This window comes from Pipra filicauda, unplaced genomic scaffold (genome assembly GCF_003945595.2).
Source record: "Pipra filicauda isolate LSUMZ 115617 unplaced genomic scaffold, ASM394559v2 scaffold436_size1054928_pilon, whole genome shotgun sequence".
NCBI classification, from domain to species: domain Eukaryota; kingdom Metazoa; phylum Chordata; class Aves; order Passeriformes; family Pipridae; genus Pipra; species Pipra filicauda.
Window position 1 is genome coordinate 192,125 of NW_024104572.1, and position 17,709 is coordinate 209,833.

At 44.7% G+C, this 17,709-nt stretch overlaps 1 protein-coding gene across 2 annotated transcripts in view; it reads right to left on the reverse strand.

Moving 5' to 3' along the window:
- The window catches only part of ABCG1 (ATP binding cassette subfamily G member 1), a 50,151-nt gene extending 36,194 nt beyond the window's left edge, over nt 1–13,957 (reverse strand). Inside the window, exons 1-2 of one of the 2 annotated variants that reach the window (XM_027742006.2) lie at nt 13,860–13,957; nt 10,713–10,956 (exon numbers count right to left, since the gene is read on the reverse strand). In XM_027742006.2, the coding sequence (XP_027597807.1) occupies nt 10,713–10,956; nt 13,860–13,901 (286 nt within the window). In that variant the 5' untranslated portion in view covers nt 13,902–13,957. Of the gene's footprint in view, nt 1–10,712; nt 10,957–13,329; nt 13,504–13,859 lie in introns of those variants that run through there. The other variant, XM_027742007.2, reaches the window with a different exon arrangement.
- Nucleotides 13,958–17,709: the final 3,752 nt, after the last annotated feature.

The following is a 17,709-nucleotide window of genomic DNA, read 5'->3' on the forward strand; positions in this document are numbered from 1 at the left end:
CTAAATGGGGATTAAAGGGGTCAGACACATGTGAAGGGGTGGCTGGTCAGTACACCTGTCTGACCAAGATCCTAAACACTGCAATCCAACTTGCACTCCTGCTATACACTATTCCCAACTTTCTACTGTGTGAATGCACTCACTGCTGTGAGCTCATGTGCATAAAATATCAGTGGTGAGTAGCAGAAGTTTTCACATCAGCTGCTGGAGTGAGAGGTTGCAAACCTGAGGGCTTGTAGGTCCAGGTACCACTAACAGAAAGAGACCAGAGCCCAGGCTAGTGTTTGGATTGACAGAGTGTCCAAAACACACTGGTGGAGAGATCTGCCTTGTCTGGGGGGTGTGTGTGCAGCCCACAAGCTGTCAGAGGAGAGGAATGGTCCCAAAGCCCCACCAGGTTCAGCTACTACCAACAGTCCGGTTTTACAATCACCACAACTTCTTGGGAAGAACTCACAGACCCGACCCAACTGGTTTTCCAAAACGACTCCCATCAATCACCTGCACACTTCATATCTATGTCCTGTCAATTTGTTCCTCTGGGACAAATTCTCCTTCGAGTAATTCTTCAAGACTCAGAGTCAAAATGAAAACCCAGGGGAATAACTCTTCATGGCCAGCTGTGCACAGATGTGTCCCTCTGCACTGTCCTTGCCTTTCTGACTCCTACATTTCTCTTCTGGCAGCATATGACCTTCACCTCTCTGAGTGGAGACAGAAGAGAAACTCAGTCCCAGCCAGCCACCCAAAGACTTCAGCTCCATGAGCCTAAAATAGCTATTTTAGATAATCAGGCCTTGATATTCATATGCAATAATCTGGTAGAAGCTTGTGGCTTTTTGACCCAGAAAAAATAACTCCCTTCCTCTAATAGCAAATTTAGCTTCAATCCCCTTTCTTTTAATTGTGTACTCATTTACCAATTCCAGCCCTGTCATGTTGGTGTTATTAGAGTGCTTAAATTCCAAAGCACTTAAGGTAATAACTGGATCATGACAAAAAAAAAATTATACTAGCCATGCTCTGTTGGTGCAGCCTCATCCACTTGACTGCTTCCACAAGAACAAAACAGATGCAACAGGACAGAATTTAACTCCATTGTTTAGCAAGGGCATTAAAACCTTCCAATTTTTTTCTTTAAATTTATCTTTACCAGGTGCATGACTTCACTTGAAACTACTTTCTTCTCCTGTGTGGCATAAAAGCCTACCCTCTAAAGATCAGCAAGAGACAGAGCACAGGTCCATTCTCATTCCCCCAGGAACCTGACCACTGCATGTTCTATCTTCTCCTCTCTCCTGTAGCAGATGTACTGCAATTATAAACAACATTTGTCATTAATCTAAACACGCTAAGCAGGAAGAAATATGATTCTTACACAAAAGATGTAGGCTGTAGATGCTAGATGAGAAGCAGATGGTAAATTAGCTTGTAAAGCCAAGGTCTCTGCCATTTATTTTTACTTGGAACAGATATATAACAAAAAAAAAAACCAAAAAAATGGACAAAGAACAAGAGGTTAACTCCATCTGACTATTATGTAATTCCAGATAGTTCTGCCTGATAAGAATTTGGATGGCTTCAGCCCTATACCCTCTGAAGAGAATTAAGTCTTCAGAGCGCATCTGTTTCTTCCCCTGAAATCAGCAAAGTCTAAATGAACTGGAAATGAGAATACAAGCCCAACAGCGACAAGAAAGTAAAGTCCAATCAGGAAATGCAGTTGCACAGGTTCCCACAGAGTGACTCAAGACATATTGCAGCATCTCCAGCCACGCCATTTCCTAGACAGAATTATTTTGTCCCCGTTCCAGAGACACTTACATGGGACTAGTTCTTCCGGATTTTATGCCACCACTTACATTCTGATCAAATATTCATTCTAAAATCTTCTAAGAGACTAAGTGTCCAAAGGCCAAATTAAGCTCAAACGTCTGCACTGAAGCATATAATTCACAAGGGAGCCACTTTCAAAGATCTGAATCATCATTAATGAGGTATTTCCACAGGCCTCCTGATGTTTGTAGGAAGCCATTGAGATTGAAACAGCCACTGAAAACCACCAAAACTGGCCTTCTATGTATGTGCTGTTACCTCTTGCCATCATACTTGGGGATGAACAAGTCAAAGGATTGGTTGAAAAGGGAAGTAATTCTTCCATACATATTGTATTATATGTTCTTTTCATGAAGTTGGTAAAAAAGTGATTACATTTGGACAATTTGAGGACCCTCAGTCTTCCCATTTCCTAATTAACACAGACTTTGATATCAAAAAGAACATGCCTATAAGGTTCGGTCCTTGGCTTGGTGAGCAGGGCTCTGCCAGTCCTTGGCACTAAAGCTGTACTTGCAAACTGCCTTCACACCAGAGAAACAAGTTTTCCACATGGTACAGTCTAAGTAAGGGCTGGTGGATTTGCTGCCCTCTGTACCAATGGTGTTAACCAAAAATTGCTAACTTCTAGGTTCGAATCTGGCACAGTGGACAGGAAATCTGAACCACTAACACCTCAGTTTCCTGCTGTCCCAAAGCTTTTGACAGAGAAAAAAGATGTTGTGCAGAAGCCTCTGATACAAGATTTGGTAATATTAAATGCACGTGATGTCTTGTGGAAGGAATACCTAAAAAAAGAGGGGCATTTTGTCATCTTACATGGATGTCGTGTTTCAACAAGGTCTTTCATTAAAGCTCTTAAATAAATTAACCTGACAAGAAGGTAGATGACCGGTTCTCAAATAAATGAGAAAGCAGATAGAGCAACAGGAAACAAAAGAGTAGGAGTCAGTGGTCAACCAGTGAAGCAAGTTTACCCCTGAGCCTCAGGGAATTAGGTGGTGTTCACCCTACTGCTGAATGGTTTGAAAAAGCAAGGCAAAGAACGAGGTGACAGCATGAACACAAAAGGTTCAGAGAGAAAGGGAATGATGTTACGAAAATAAAATCCAGTGAGAGCTAGAGCTAGGATACACAAAGATACCACACCTAGATGAGGAAACTCTGAGCTGCAGGCTGTGGGAACCTGCAGAAACACTGCTGCACACCTGCCTGCATTTGATTTGAACTCTTCCCCACACACTCAGCTCTGCCTGCTGTCAGAGAAGGGACATATGGCAAGCTGACCTAAACTCCCACCTTATATTTGTCAAAAACTCAGTCTTAGCTTGGACATATATCCTTATGCCCCTCAGCAGAGGCGAGTCACAGAGGTTCCAGGGGTAAACCATGCCTAAGGCATTTATGTCTTGCCCCAGGGATGTTCATTTTGAGAATGAACAGCCACTCTTCAGTTGGCAATGCTTTAATTTTAAATCCAAAGCAGTTCATTCCCATGTGCTCAACTACCATGCAGATTTTGCTGGGATTCTCCTTGCATGTTGTTTTGGGTAAGTTTTGAGATCTTAATTTTAATAGCAAGGCTAAACACTGTTTTCTAACAGAGGACAAAGGTACCCATCAGTTTAATGGAAACAGCGGTGAATTACAAAGCAGCTGAGGGTCTGTCACATTTTGAGTAGTATCATGTTCCCTGTCTTCCCAAAGCCAGCCAGCTTACCTACAAGAACAATGCTACAGGGAAGTGTGAAGCAGATAATTTCTTAGAAAATACAGAGCTGAACTCTGAGATATTAAAACCCCTGAGAACAAAAGATCTGCCCTAGTAAGCTGGTTAAGCTTAGACCCCACGGACTTCAAGAAAGCACTTTTTCAAAATGGCATGTGAATACACAACAGAAAACGAACTTGAATGGCATTTTCACTCGAGCTAGTTTCTATTCTTGTCTGCTTTTGTGATTTCTCTTTCCTTTTAGGGAGGTTATGGAGAACTGTGATCAACCATGTGATGTCTGAAGGCTTCAATTGCAAAATGAGTTTTGCTTCATCTTCCTTCAGACTTCTTCAGACTACGGAAGCCAAAGTCTACTTTGAAATGAGAAAAAAGCACACCGAGATTATGGTGCACTCCATCTCTACCTCCGCAACACCTCGAGCAAGACATGACTGCCTATGGGCAGAGGACAGCAAAGCTTTTCATCAAATCCCACTCAGCACACAGAAAGTTGTAGTGGAAGGCTGTCAGGGTGAGTTACAGCCAGCCCCCAACACACAGTTACTGGGAGATGGAAACAGCAGAGACCACAGCTCAGACTCCCAACAGCTTGCCATCACCACTTCCTGCCATATAAATTCTGAAATGTTTTAGTTGCTCTCTCTCTCTCTCTCTCTCTAAAACTTCCTTCCTCAGTCACAAGTTTTCACAACAGGTGGTTAATAAAATTTATTGTATTAAAACACGAGCTAGAATTAAAAACAGTCAGGTCATTGTTGTGTTTACTTTTAATAAACAATACAGCAAGGAGAAAGAAGAAAAATAGGTTCTACTCCCACAAAGACTCAGTGACCAAAAATCACTGAGTCAAACTCAGACACATTTCCAGGCCCAAAAAAACCCCAAACAAACAAACAAAAAATCCAAACCCCAACAAAGCCAAACCCACAATAACAACGGGTTCTGCTTGGAGGAAAATAAGTAATGCTGAAGTAAGGTCTTGCTCAGCTGGGAAAGAGGAGAAGGATCAGACAAAGGGGCTGACCAAGATTTATTCCCAATAACCTCTATTTTATACAACCCATGCTACAAGGAGTTATATATCACTTAATAAAACACTGTGAACTATTCCAGCAACAGTGACTACTCAGTATATTTTTACCATCTTGAGACAGCTTAAGTGTTAAAAAGAAAAACTGCACGGATTTTATCAAGGTTGAAACGCGCGCTTAGAAATCCTCCGCTAAAAAATCGCGTTTTCTTTTTATTTTTTCTAATATTTTAAGCCACCGAAAAAGAATAGTTGGTCACACACAGTAGCTGGCCACAGAGATTTTTACTAGGGTTGCAGCCTAACTTGTTTATTCTTTCCGACATATGGATCTCAATTTGCATACAGGCATCTCTCCGAGATGATGAAAACGCGGGGTCTCTCTCAGACAAAGCAGGCGAAAAAAAAAAAAAAAGATGGTCGAGAACAATACAACCCATCTGCCAGAGACGGGGTGGGGGGGGGTGGGGGGGGGGGGGGGGGGGAAACAACCACAAAAAAAAAAGAACAAAGAAAAAGGAAAAAAAAAAAAACCAACACCAAAAACCCCCAAACCCTGCTTTCGGAAAGTGGGTTTAGCTCTGCATCTTTTCCTTCCTCCCATCTTAGCAACAGAGCCTGGAGCAGCCAACCAGGCTGGCGCGGGTTACTGCAGTGCATTGCCCGCCAGTAACCGCGCCGGGCTCGCCCGGAGCGGGCATGCGGCACCTCTACCGCAGTGCACCTGCCACGGATGAGGACAGGCTTTTTCCGACTCCTCCAGCAAGGATTAGCAAATAATTTAGGGCAAATCCCTCCCTGCCGCCCACCCCACCCCCCCCCCAGCCTCTCCTTTTCGTTTGGGTCTTTGGATAACTCCGGAGCGGGGGGTGTGAAATCTTTTAAATGAAGTCACAGAAAGGATGCTGATGATGCTGATGCTGGAAAAAAAAAAAAAAAGCCCCAACTAAATAGAAAGAAACGGGTCTGTCCGAGTGCGTGTACCAGAACTAATTCGTGAGACAGCACCGAGGCAAATCAGCAAAACCCAGGCTGTTTAAATCTCTGCTGATGATTTGACAGCGGCTGAAGTTTCCATCTTATGCAGGGAACAGCATTAACATAATACACAGCCCTCCGAGCTGAAATGCAGGCATCTCGCTGTTCTGATGACACTATCTCGGACTGTGATGGCCACTTTTCACAGCTCACGAATACCAAACAACCTGCCAAAGACTCCGTGCTTCCCCACCGGACACGAGGGAGCCATCCAGGATAAGCCCAGTCCCTCATTCCTCTCCTGCCACTCCTGAATCTCAAAGCCACGAAACAACAACCTTGACAGAAAAGACAGCACCCCTCCAGCTGACTGCTTCCACAGGGTTCGAGCCATTAGCACAAACCCAAAATAACAAGGAATAGCACATTTTTTCTGCTGACCATGAATTTCTGTATCGGTACCAAACCCACTCCATAGAAGCACCGGGCTGGATTTTGACCGGCTGAATCCCGCTCCCTCCGAGGTTACTAAAGACCAGATCCTAGCAGAACTTACTCTTGAACGCAGCACAAATGAGTCATTACAGTCCTAAAAATAACAACGGAGAAATTTCCAACTAAAACGTTGCCTAATTAACCATGAATACTGACAAGTGGAGGGGGGGGGGGAGAAGGGGAAAAAAAAAAAAAGGAATCTCTGAGTTGTTGTGGAGTTTTGAAAGCAAATTTATTACTACTTTCTTCCCGGGTGCACTCAAGTTCTATAGGAAGAATATTTCCATTTCCATCCTGTATTATAGCAAAATCACCCAGAAATAATAGAAGAAATTTCCTTTGCTGGGTATATAGAACATATGTATCTTTTTTAGGTAAAGCTGAATGAATTTGACCAAGATGGAAAGCTCCAAAGTACTTTTCCTGCCCTCTTTGTATGTAGGCCTATACATAATTCATCCCCAAATCACAATTCAGATTACTTTATGGTGCTTTTAACAAAAATGGCAGAAACCTGAGGCATTGAGTTTTCTATGAAATCCCCCTGCAAACAGTTTTCAGGCAGTCCTAGTATTAAAACCTACAAGTCTCTAATTTTTCTATGAACTGGTAAAACCAATCTAGGTTTCTGTGGTTTGCATTTCAAACTGCAGTTTAAACAAACAGCTCAGAAGCCAAGATAAGACCCACTTTCATCTCTTTCTCAAGCCTTACATAAATGGCTTTGTTATGAGACAGTAAAACTTCTGGTCACATTTTGTTCTGAAACTCTGCAGATCTTGCTATTTCCATATTTAAGGAGCCACACTGGATCTAACATAAGACTCTCATTTTTCTCTTCACCTCCAGGCCAGCTGGCTCCCTTGTCCTAAAAGAAAGGAGAAGGCATTCTTAGACTAACTAATCTTACAGCAGTTACTCCAGGAATCCTGCACCTTTGTTAAATAAATCCTGAAACTCGCTGACCCACAGGAAACCCCCAGAAAATGCTTGAACAAGGACTGAGACACATTTTCAGTTATGGAAGATCCTTAACCTGATCTGGATCAAGTCAGTTAAAAATCCTTCAAAACTAAAGAAACAGTTTGACTCTCTCTGTTGACTGGTTCCCTAAAAGCTTTATGGGGAAAACGCCAAAGTCATCTGAGACCTTCTGAAACTTTTACCTCTGTCAGCTTTTCCAAATTCCCATACAGGAGCAACAGCTCCTCCTGAATGGAATGGGTCACATACCATTCCATCAAGTTTTGATCTAGGACTGACCTGCCACCTTCCTTCCCTGTAAATGCCCCTGACCACAAGAGGAATTACACCAGGAATGAATCAGCTCCAGAGTCACACCAATCTTTGCTACGAATTTGATAAAACACCATGAGCAGAGAGGCATTTATCACATAAACCTTAGAATCAAAATGCCCCTCCCTCCTTTACAAGAGAAAAAGAGATTCAATAGATTCAATAGATAAATTAGGCATTTAAAGGCTGACACACAAATCAATGAAAAATTCTAATTTGAAGTCTACTACAGCTTATTTAGCTTCTTTCTTGTTGACAAGCAATGCAAATTCACCTTTCTTTGTGCTTTTAATGAAAAGTAAATGACATGACATACCATGAGTTTCATTGTTCTGAACAATCAAGCTAAGTACAGAACACAGTGGCAGCACTACTAATTATTCCTCCTTTTGTTAATCTGGAGTTTAACCTTAACATCATTTTGCAATACCATTTTTACTGAAGGGAGTTGCTCTTTAGCTGAATTCCTCTCCAACACTCTGGCAGGAATCAGCTTTGTAAGGAAACTATGCTTCTGCCTTTGTGATCCAACACTCTTGAAGGGGTTTAACTAATTCATTACAGTCATGGAGAATGATGTAGAAATAGTATATTTTTTTTTCTAAGCTCCATTTCAGAATAGAAACACCATTAATTTAAAAGGCACATTTTTGAAACAGCTTCCCTTATCACTTCGTACCACAACCAGCACTCAAGAACAATGTGAACTGAGACATTTCTCTTTTTTTTTTTTTTCCCAAGTTGTGCACACAATTTTACTTCAGTTGCATTTCCTATACTGGACTGTCCTAGTGTTTTCTGCTCCTCTTCTCATAAAAAAAGTGAATTCAAACATTTCACATCACATCACTGAGAGAGACTTTTAGCACAGGGAATCCACAAGGAGTGTAGAACTACGACCACCACCAGTGTTAGGAGGCCCAATATTGCCCTTCTGTTGAGCAGTGGCAGATTAAAACCCACTGAAAAGTCCCATTTTCCCACTGGAGGAGAGACCAGTATAAGGCATTCAGAACAGTTTCACATGCAATGCATTAATCTACAAATCCATCAGTTTGAAACAGAGAATATCCCAAATTGCATACACAAAAAAAATTTTACTTGCAGAATCACTAAAACAATTCAAGGAATCTGATAGTTTGGGCCTTACCTTCACTGGAGACTATTCAGGCAATTCAATTTTCTTTTCTAGAATGAAAAATCTCCTCTATTAAAACCAATATATTGAGTTTCTTCAGTTGTTCTTCGTAGGCCCCCTGAATAATTTTTTACCCCTCTGACAGACCCTTTCCAGCTTCCCAATATCTCTGTGGATCTGGAGGGCCCACCACTGGGTACAATATCCCAGTTGTGCTCTCACTGACGCCAGGAAAGATAACAACTGGGCTCCACCTGGCCATGGCCTCCAAAGGCAGTACATTATATGGTTTATCTTACTGGCAATGAGAGTACACTTTGGTTCACAGTCACTTGGCATGGACTGTAGACCTCCCAGAGCTGTTTTAGGTCCTTGTGAAGAAGAAGAATGCTAAGCCCTGCTGGCAGACACAACCTCACAGCCCCTCTGAGGGTGCCCTCGGTGGCCCCAGGAAAGACACACGGTGAGGAGGAGAGAATATGAACCCCTGCACACAGACAGCTAGAAAAGTTTAATCTCCTCTTTCAAACCTAAGTGTAGTGACACAGTCACAGCCATACTCTAGAGCTAAATACCTCAACAGGTCATTTTCAGCAGCAGGACATTTTGCCAGGACGTGCCATTCAGTTCAAGCCAAGTCAAGGCATGTCAGCAAATGTGAACAAAGAACCCCTCAATCATTTCTGGCCAGTGAGAAAGACATCCAGTTAGAGATCTCAAGCTTTTAAATCTCACACGAGACATCTTGGCCTTGCTCCATTTCGACGTTTGAGTTCATTCTGATAAGATAAAACATAATTTTGAATGCACCGAAGTTGCTGCCAAACCAATTGTTCTCCTATGGACAGCACGGCTCCATGCAATTTTAATAGATAAATAAAAGATGGCCAGTGTGTGTGCATACAGTTCTGATGTTGAAAAACCCATTAAAGCATGAAATCTGCAGATCCTTCAACAAATGAACAATTGTATGCACAGGCTGTCCATGTACAGTAGCACTTTCATGGCAACAGCTCCAGTGTTTTTCATACCACACATTTTTAGACCATTAAGGCCTTGATGCTGTGATAATGACACAATTTCCAGACAGCAGCAATGTACTTTGTGAAACAATTTCAAGTGTAATGTTTAAGCCACTGGATTTATAGATGCAGAGCCTGTGCAGGTATGAAGTACGGCTCAGGTGAGCAGTCCATTGGCAGGGGCTTATCTCTTAAAAGAACTAAAGCACACAACCATACCAGTTTACATTACTGAGAGAGAATTCCTCAAGGAAGAGCAATTATGCCATTTAGTACACAAAATTCTCCCGCAGATTTCAGTAGTTTCTCTTGGGCATACTTCTTTTCACTAGAAGGAATTTACTGCACGACCTAGTTTTCCTTTCAGAGATGACTAGTCACATGCACACACAAAACCCAAAAACTCTCTAGGAAACACAAGGCTACACAAAGCAAGTGAAGGTATAAAAGGAATGGATGCCAAACCCAGGAGAAACGAGAGAGCCACCTTACATCCACCTTTCAGAGATGGAACTGACCAATGGTATATAAAGAACAGAGCTGAATATGCCCTTCTTACTCCCAACGCTTCTCTTTCTGAAGATGCTCCCAATATCTGTATCATTTTGGTACACCCTGTGTTGCAGGCTGTGAACTCTTTGCTGTGTATATCAGCAAAGGAGGTAGCAAAAGAGCATCTTTGTCTTTGACTAAACCTCAGGATTCAATCCTAGCAAGAGCCAGTGATTCCATCAGTTAAAAGGAATTATCAGCTTAGAGAGATCCCTCGTAGAACACCAAGAGGCACGGATGGGCTGACATTCCTACAGCTCAAAGCATTTATTTCCAAGCTCAGCATTTTAAGAAAATGTTTTTTATCCTGGAGTCAGATGCCTTCTGAAATTCTGAGATACTCGCTGTTCTGAAGGAGTACTGAAAAAAATAACCGTTTCACAAAACAGCCAGTTGCAAGAGTAAAAGAAAAAAGCCTCCTCTTTCCCCCCCACCCCCATCTTTAAACTGCTGCATATTCTACCCACCCTCAACAATAAATTGTAGACATGCAAGATCACAGGACAGATATTTGGCAGCACAGCAATACCATATTTACTTCAGATACTGTAGAATTGGGAGGCAAAAATAAGCAGTTGTACAAACTGCTGCATCTACAGTTTCTTGTAGATGAAGCACTGTCTTCCTCACCTTTCTTCCTCCACCACGGCCCTTCTTGGATGGAGTAGGACAGTTCTTTAAACTCAATGTTCACGGCTGGTCTGCGGGGTAGGTAGGAGAAACGGTGAGCCTCTGTCAGAGCATTGTCCACCTTTTTTAAGTGTCCATTCATGAGCCGAATGTCTTGGGTGTCTGTGCCATTGGAGACCACTTCGTCCACCGAAACACACACCGACTTCGGCTCGGCCATGGTGCACCCGGAACTGCTGCCGTTCTGCAGGGAAGATGGAGGGAGTTCAAAGACTTCTGTTTAGGAACACATTTCAAACCCCCCTGCACTTGAAGAATTATGATCTAAATAACACAAGAATCCAGCACAGTAACGCGCTGAAAGGCGAAAGAGGAATAAAATAAAACAATCTTTTGTTTGTTCTGCCTGAGCATTGATAGAAGAGGTGAAAGAGCTCTTGCAGCACACAGTTCCTTTAGAACTAGTTTCCCTTTTAGGCCTTGCACCAGATTAATACATTTATAAGTTCAGTTACCATTGTATTTGGTTTCTCATGCACTCAAAGAATTTGGTTCTAGTTACTCTGGTTCCAGGGCTTGTACTGGGACAGAGCCGAAGGGGGAAGGGAGCTGGGTGAACAATTATTTGTGCAGACCTTTCAAAAGACAGCCACTCAAAAAGTCTAAGAGCTCTGATCCTCTGGATCAGAATATACTCTGCAAATGTGAAATGTGTTTTATTTCTGCAAATTTTTAAATGTACTATTTTATGCCTTATTTGCTCCTGCACTGATAGTTTTGGAGACTTTGCAACCTGGAACAGTACAATTTCTTTGGCTTTCCACCCAAAAGCCCTGTGTGCTTTCCTTGCTTGATAGTGATCCCTAATGGAAATCTTATCAGCTACATAAACATATTAAACCCTGCTCCAGTACTTGCACAGCTGACACTGTAAGGTCAACTGTGCTCACAGCCATACCTTTGCTGTGCTTTGCCCATTACAGCACTCAGTGCAATTCCACTTGGCATTTTTTGGATTGAATCCCCTTCTCCTCCTCTCCTGACCTCTCATGACAAGGGCTTTTCAGTTGCCTTTCTTTTCTTTTTTCACTATGCACACAAAATCTGGACTTCTTCCATTCCTTTTACCCTCACAGGTACCTTGCATCAATATCAACAGAATGTGTGTAAGGTCAAAAGCAAAACACTCATGAATTTTCTTCAGCTGAACATACTTTTGAAGAGTTCAGAGGCTGTTCACTGTCATCTGTTGTTTGGAGGGTGTCATAAGCAGGGCCCAACATCTGCACATTTGTCTATTAGAAAATTCAGTATTTTTAATGCAGATCTGTGTTGAAAAAGACTTCTGTAGCTGGCCAGGATTTCCATGTTGGCCCATCTGCCCAACAATCTACATGTCCCCAAAGGTATCTCTTGGAAATCATATGTGCTGCACTACTTTTCAAGGCACTGGTGTTGGACACCCCCAAACAGAGCTGCAGGTCCTGCCACTGTTTCCCCCTCTTTGTCCTCCAATGCAACTAAGAAGTCACATTGCCTCCTCTTCACTGTGCCACTTCCATCCTCTCCCTCATGATTTCTGTCTTCCCATTTATGCTGCAAAAGCAGTGCAGCTCAAATCAGTCAACTTGTCATGAATGCTGATGAAAACATTAAAAAACAAACAGTCCTACATAATCACCGATGAAAAAAAGTAGTCCTACATAACCACTCTGCAGTTAGTGTCTTCACATTCATGCACAAGCACCAAGTTCTGGATGTAAAAATCAGCTCTGCTTAACACATTTTCCCAAGGAAAAGATTTTAGCTGTGCTCTCAACTTACTCAGAGGTCAGGTATCCAGTAACACTTACTCTCAATTTCTTAAACAGTTGACTGCAATGGTATGTAATTTGAACATAACAAGAGTAACGTGAAACATCTCAGAACTCAACAATCAAAGCAAGGAAACCTCCCTTTTCCCTAAAAACCAAGAGAAGGCGAGTTAACAATATTCTTCCCTGAATGTTTCCAAGGCTTACTTTGGCACTCATAAGCTGTTTTGTTCGGAGGAACCACTGACCACCTTCACGCATCAGAGGGAACACCCAAAAACTAACTCTCAACGAGCAGGTCACCTTGATTATTCAGGTGACAGTCAGAGCTCCTCCAGTTTGGATCAATTCAAACACCAAGCATCCTTTGGACAAGCTCCTTGTCTCTAACTACTTAATCATCCGGGAGTACGAAGCCAGAGGTTTTTGCTGCCGGGACAATAAACAATTTCAATCACTCGGTGGACAGAAATGCCTGTTGTCAGCAGCCTTTTGTCACACACTTGCCTCCTCTCCAGGGACCACCTGCCACGGGTGAGGGTCCCCCGAGCACCTGGCACGGCACCAGTGGCTCCCAATCGCTTGGAAAGAGACGGGCAACTCCCGTGGCCACGACACCCACGGACTTACCCGAGCCCTTCGTAAGGCACAGACACACCTGAACCCTCCGTATGCCCCAAACACCTGAACCCTCCGTGTGCCCCAAACACCTGCAGACCGCTGTGATGCTACAGCCCCGCATCCCCGACCCCTGCGCTCCAGGCACGCCGAGAGCGGCTGCTCCCCGCGACCCCTCCGCTCACCTCTCCGCTGCTTTTACACAGTTTTGGTTATTTCCCATGTAGTTTCGCGTCTCCCGTGAGGGGCCGGGCCGCTCGGGGCGCCCGGCGGGGACGGCAGCGCCCGCCCGGTCCCAGCGGCAGGAGGGTCCCGGGGGCTCTGCCCGGCCCGTCCCCCGCGGGCACCGCGCGTTATGCAAAGGTTACGGTCCCTCCGCAAATCCTCCGGGAAGCCGGCGGGGCGCAGCGGCTCAGGGAGCATGCTCGGCGATAATCCCCCCCGCCTTAGCTACAGACAGAGGTAACCAGCGGTCAAGTCCCGCCGTGCGCCGCCGGCCCCTCGCACACCCGCATCCCCTGTGCATCCCGCACCGCGCATCCTGCATACCGCATCCCGCATTTGGACCACCCGCCGGCCCCGCTTGCCACTCGGGGAGCGTCTCAGGAAGTGACTCGGGGATCGCCCCGCGGACCCCTCGCTCCACCCCCCCAAACCCCGCACCCCTCGCCCCCCGCCCGCCCCTCGGAGGGAGAGAGGGCAGGGCGCGCCTTACCAAAGCGCTGCCCAGGGAGAAAGCCGCCATCAGACATGCCATGTGTCCCTCTGCCCGCCCGGCTGCCGGCGGAGGAGCCCTCGAGTGCCGCCTCTCCGCCCCGACTGGCTGCGGGAGGCGGGCAAGGATGGGGATGGGGACTGGGATGGAGATGGGGCCGCCTCCGTCCCGGACCGCCCCCGCCGCGGGGATGGGGAGAGCCGGGGGGTCGGGGAGCTCCTCCGCCCTGGGGAGGGTGGGCAGCGCGTCCACATCCAGCGTGTCCCCATCCGCCGTGTCCCCATCCCGCGGATGGACGTGGCTGTCCCTCAACCCAAACAGGCGGCAGACAATTGTGCAGGGGGCTGCGGACCGAAGGTCGCTCGCCGGGACATGGGAAGCTCATGACAGGCACAGGTCACCCTTCGCCCGGCTTCCCAATGGGCTCCCGGAGGGGACTGGGATGGCATTCCCTGAGGAAACGGGTTTCGAAGCACCGTCTAATTGCGCCCTGTGCCGACCCGCCCGGGGATGAGGACGAGATGGGTCTTCTGACCCTGGGACTCGCACGCCATTGATTTACAAGCGAGCCATTGTGGTTCAGAAATGGAGAGGGAGGAAAGTTGTCACTGAGTTACAGTCCCTGTTCGTTTATTCCTCAAATCAGAGACCTGCATTTCGGCAGGGTCACACAGTCACAGAATGGGGCAGATTGGAAGGGAGCACAGTGGGTCATCTGGTCCAGCTTCCCTGCCTAAGCAGGGTCATCCCAGAGCATATGGCACAGAATTGTGTCCAGACAGTTCTGGAATATCTCCAGTGAGGGAAACTCCACATCCCCTCTGGACAATCTGTTCCAGTGCTTGGTCACTGCACAGGAAAGAAGTTCTTCCTCATATCCAGGTGCAACTTCCTGAGCATCAGTTTCTGCCCGTTGCCTCCTGTCCTATGGCTTGGAACCACCGAGAAGAGCCATCCTCTGACATCCCCTTCAAATACTTATAAAGAGAGGTCCTGCCATTAGGGCTGTGTTGGCACTGCTGGTTTGAATCTAGACCCATGACTGTGTTTTGATTTAGATTCACTAACCATGCTGCCTGTTGGCAGAAGACTCTGCCCAACCACTTCACCAAGAATCCAGGTACTGGAAGACCCACCAACCCTCTGAGTGCCCCCATACCCGCTGGGCCTGCTTTTGGGGTTTGCTAAGACACTCTGGAAGTAACAGCAAGAGGGAATAAATTATAATAGGTTGTCCAAGAACTGGATTCAAAGCATCTACGAAATATTATGTACACGAGTTTATAATCTGTGAGGAATCTCCCAAGCAGGGATCTTGCCATAATGCTTCGTACTTGTGTAGCATTGTACAGGCACAGCAGTAATCTTCACAAAGCCCCTGGAGGGTAGGTAAGTATTTTATCCTTGCTGAGCTGTGGAGGGGTGTTTACTGCAGGCAGCAGGAAGGGAACTGCTGCACAGAACATCTGTGCCAGGTCAGATGGGGCCCATCTCCTGCAGTACCCTCCCTCCTGGCAGTGGCCAGGAGATGGATGCTCAAACAAGCGCTTAAGCACAGGGCTGGCTTGTATCAAATCTCTCCCTGTTACTCTCACAGCCTACAGCCCTTTTTGGCTCAAGGATTTTTTGATGTGGTTGTCCCTCCTGAATGTGTTAATAACCCTCAGTATCCCTTCCATGAGACAAGGCTCCCCCTTGGAAACACAGAAACTTTTATCATCCACTACAACCTATTGTCAAGGAATAGTGTGGAGACTTACTAAGCCTTGGATTCAGTCCCTAGATGTTGCAGAATGTTATTTACTTATAACTTGTGTACTGATGAAGAAATATCTACCTGCTGTGGAATACCACACCAAACATGGATGGGCCCACCCAGAAGTCCTCACTGAAGGCTTAAACTGTGTTTGAGTAGAAATTTCAAAGATTATTATCTCCTAATATTGGGAATAAAGAGAAATTATGGTGCATTCTTCAAGTGAGGGTCCAGGGTTTTAATTATCTTGATTCAGAACATGTGTATAGCACCTAAAATTTATTCAAGCTTGTGTCTTGTATTTTCCCTTAGAAACATTGAGAAAGCTGCTTTATCTTCCTACAGGACCTGAGAAGGGCTGTGAAATACTGATATATATGCTTAAGACATTTAGAGGGTAAAACATTATTATTTAACTGTGAGGTGGAACTAGATACAGAGAGAGGAAATGTACAGTACTGAGATCTGCTGCACAAACAAAAGTTTCAGCTGTCTGTAAGCAGTTTGTGGTCCTAAGGTACTGCCTTCCACAAAAGTTTATCCTGGGCAAGAACACACGATCAGATCCTCAGGACTTATTTTCATCATGGTGGCTGCAGTATCAGTATCTACAGGAGCTTCTTGTAAAACACAGAGGCATAAAACAGGTTTATCAGAAACCAAGTTCTATTTGGTATTTTGGTATCTATTTTGATACCACACAGGAAAAAAAAAAGGATTACATAAGATGAAGCATGCTAAAAATAGCCATCTCCTGCATTCCTACATTCCCTCATTAACTCTTCCATTAACTTTATAGGTGATCCCCTTGTCCCTGCAGACAAAAAGATCAAGAACACAACTCTGTGGGAAAAAAAAAAGAAAAAAAAAAGGAGAGATATAAAAAGGGTGTTTTCAAAAAAAAATCCAGGGCAAAAAAAAAAAAAAGAGAGAAGTTACAAATGAAGGTGAGAAAAAGCAGGCAGGGACAAAACTGAACTCCCAAAATAGATAAGGAAATAGTAGTAGCTTCCAGGCTTTACAGCAGGATAAGCATTACAGACAGTAGATTGGTGCAGCCCACAGGAAAGGAAAAGAACATTGCAAGCAGAAATGCACTGAGAAGGGCAGGGAAAAGTGGAAATGCACCAACGGCAAGAGAGGGCAGATTTACAGCAGAGCCACAGGAGGCATTTTAGTGCAGCACTGATGGCTCTGGTGTCTCCACAAGAACTAGTTTATGTATAGAAGTGCTACAGCCTGGGGAAATGCAGAGGCCAGCGTGGACTTCACTGCTGAGACAGAATGTGTGGAGAAAGTTCAACCAAGAAGTGTGGAAGAGGCAGATGAGAAAAAGAAAGTTAGAGCTGTAAAAGGCAAAATATTTTAGACTGGATTTTCATTAAAAACATGCCTCAGCTTTAATAATTTGCAACTTGCTGTTAATTTAAGCTGGTCTGGACAGAGTTTAAGGAAGTCTATGGAAAATATTCAAGGATAAATCTGCATGAAAAGTCAAGCTGAGAGCACAAAGAAACAGCCTATTGTGAAATTCTCATGCAATTATTTGCCTAAATAAAAGCCCAACAACAACAGTTTATCCTGGAGCGTCATTTTGCCATACTGGTTTGGATTGTTTCTGAACTTCTTATGCCCTGCCCCAATCATTTCCATAGGTTTAGGGAAATAAAAGTGGAAAGAATATAGGTTTGAACAGCCTAAAGATGAAGTTTAAAAAAATTTCGTGGTCTGATCCTGAGCAAGGCTGAGCCCCTGGGTTCCTGGCAGCTGGTAGCTGTGGGTCTGCATTGCCCTTGGAAAAAAGGACAGAGGAAAGGAAAGTACAGTGAGGAAAACAAATCAGTATCTTTCTGGAAGAGAGTAGTTTTAACTAGAGATATTTTCTCCTTATCCTGGAGAATTTGGCTGGCTTTCCTGAAGGAAAGTCTGTGCTCTGCTCTGGCTCCTTGCCTTCTGCTACTGTGGGGCTTCAGCTCCCTCTTGGGCACAAGGCTCAGATCCTTCACAGTTTTGTGTTGCACTGGCGGAGATGTGCTGGGGAGGTCCTACATGGTGTCCCCACCACCTGTGGCCTTGGCAGATCCACATTCCAGC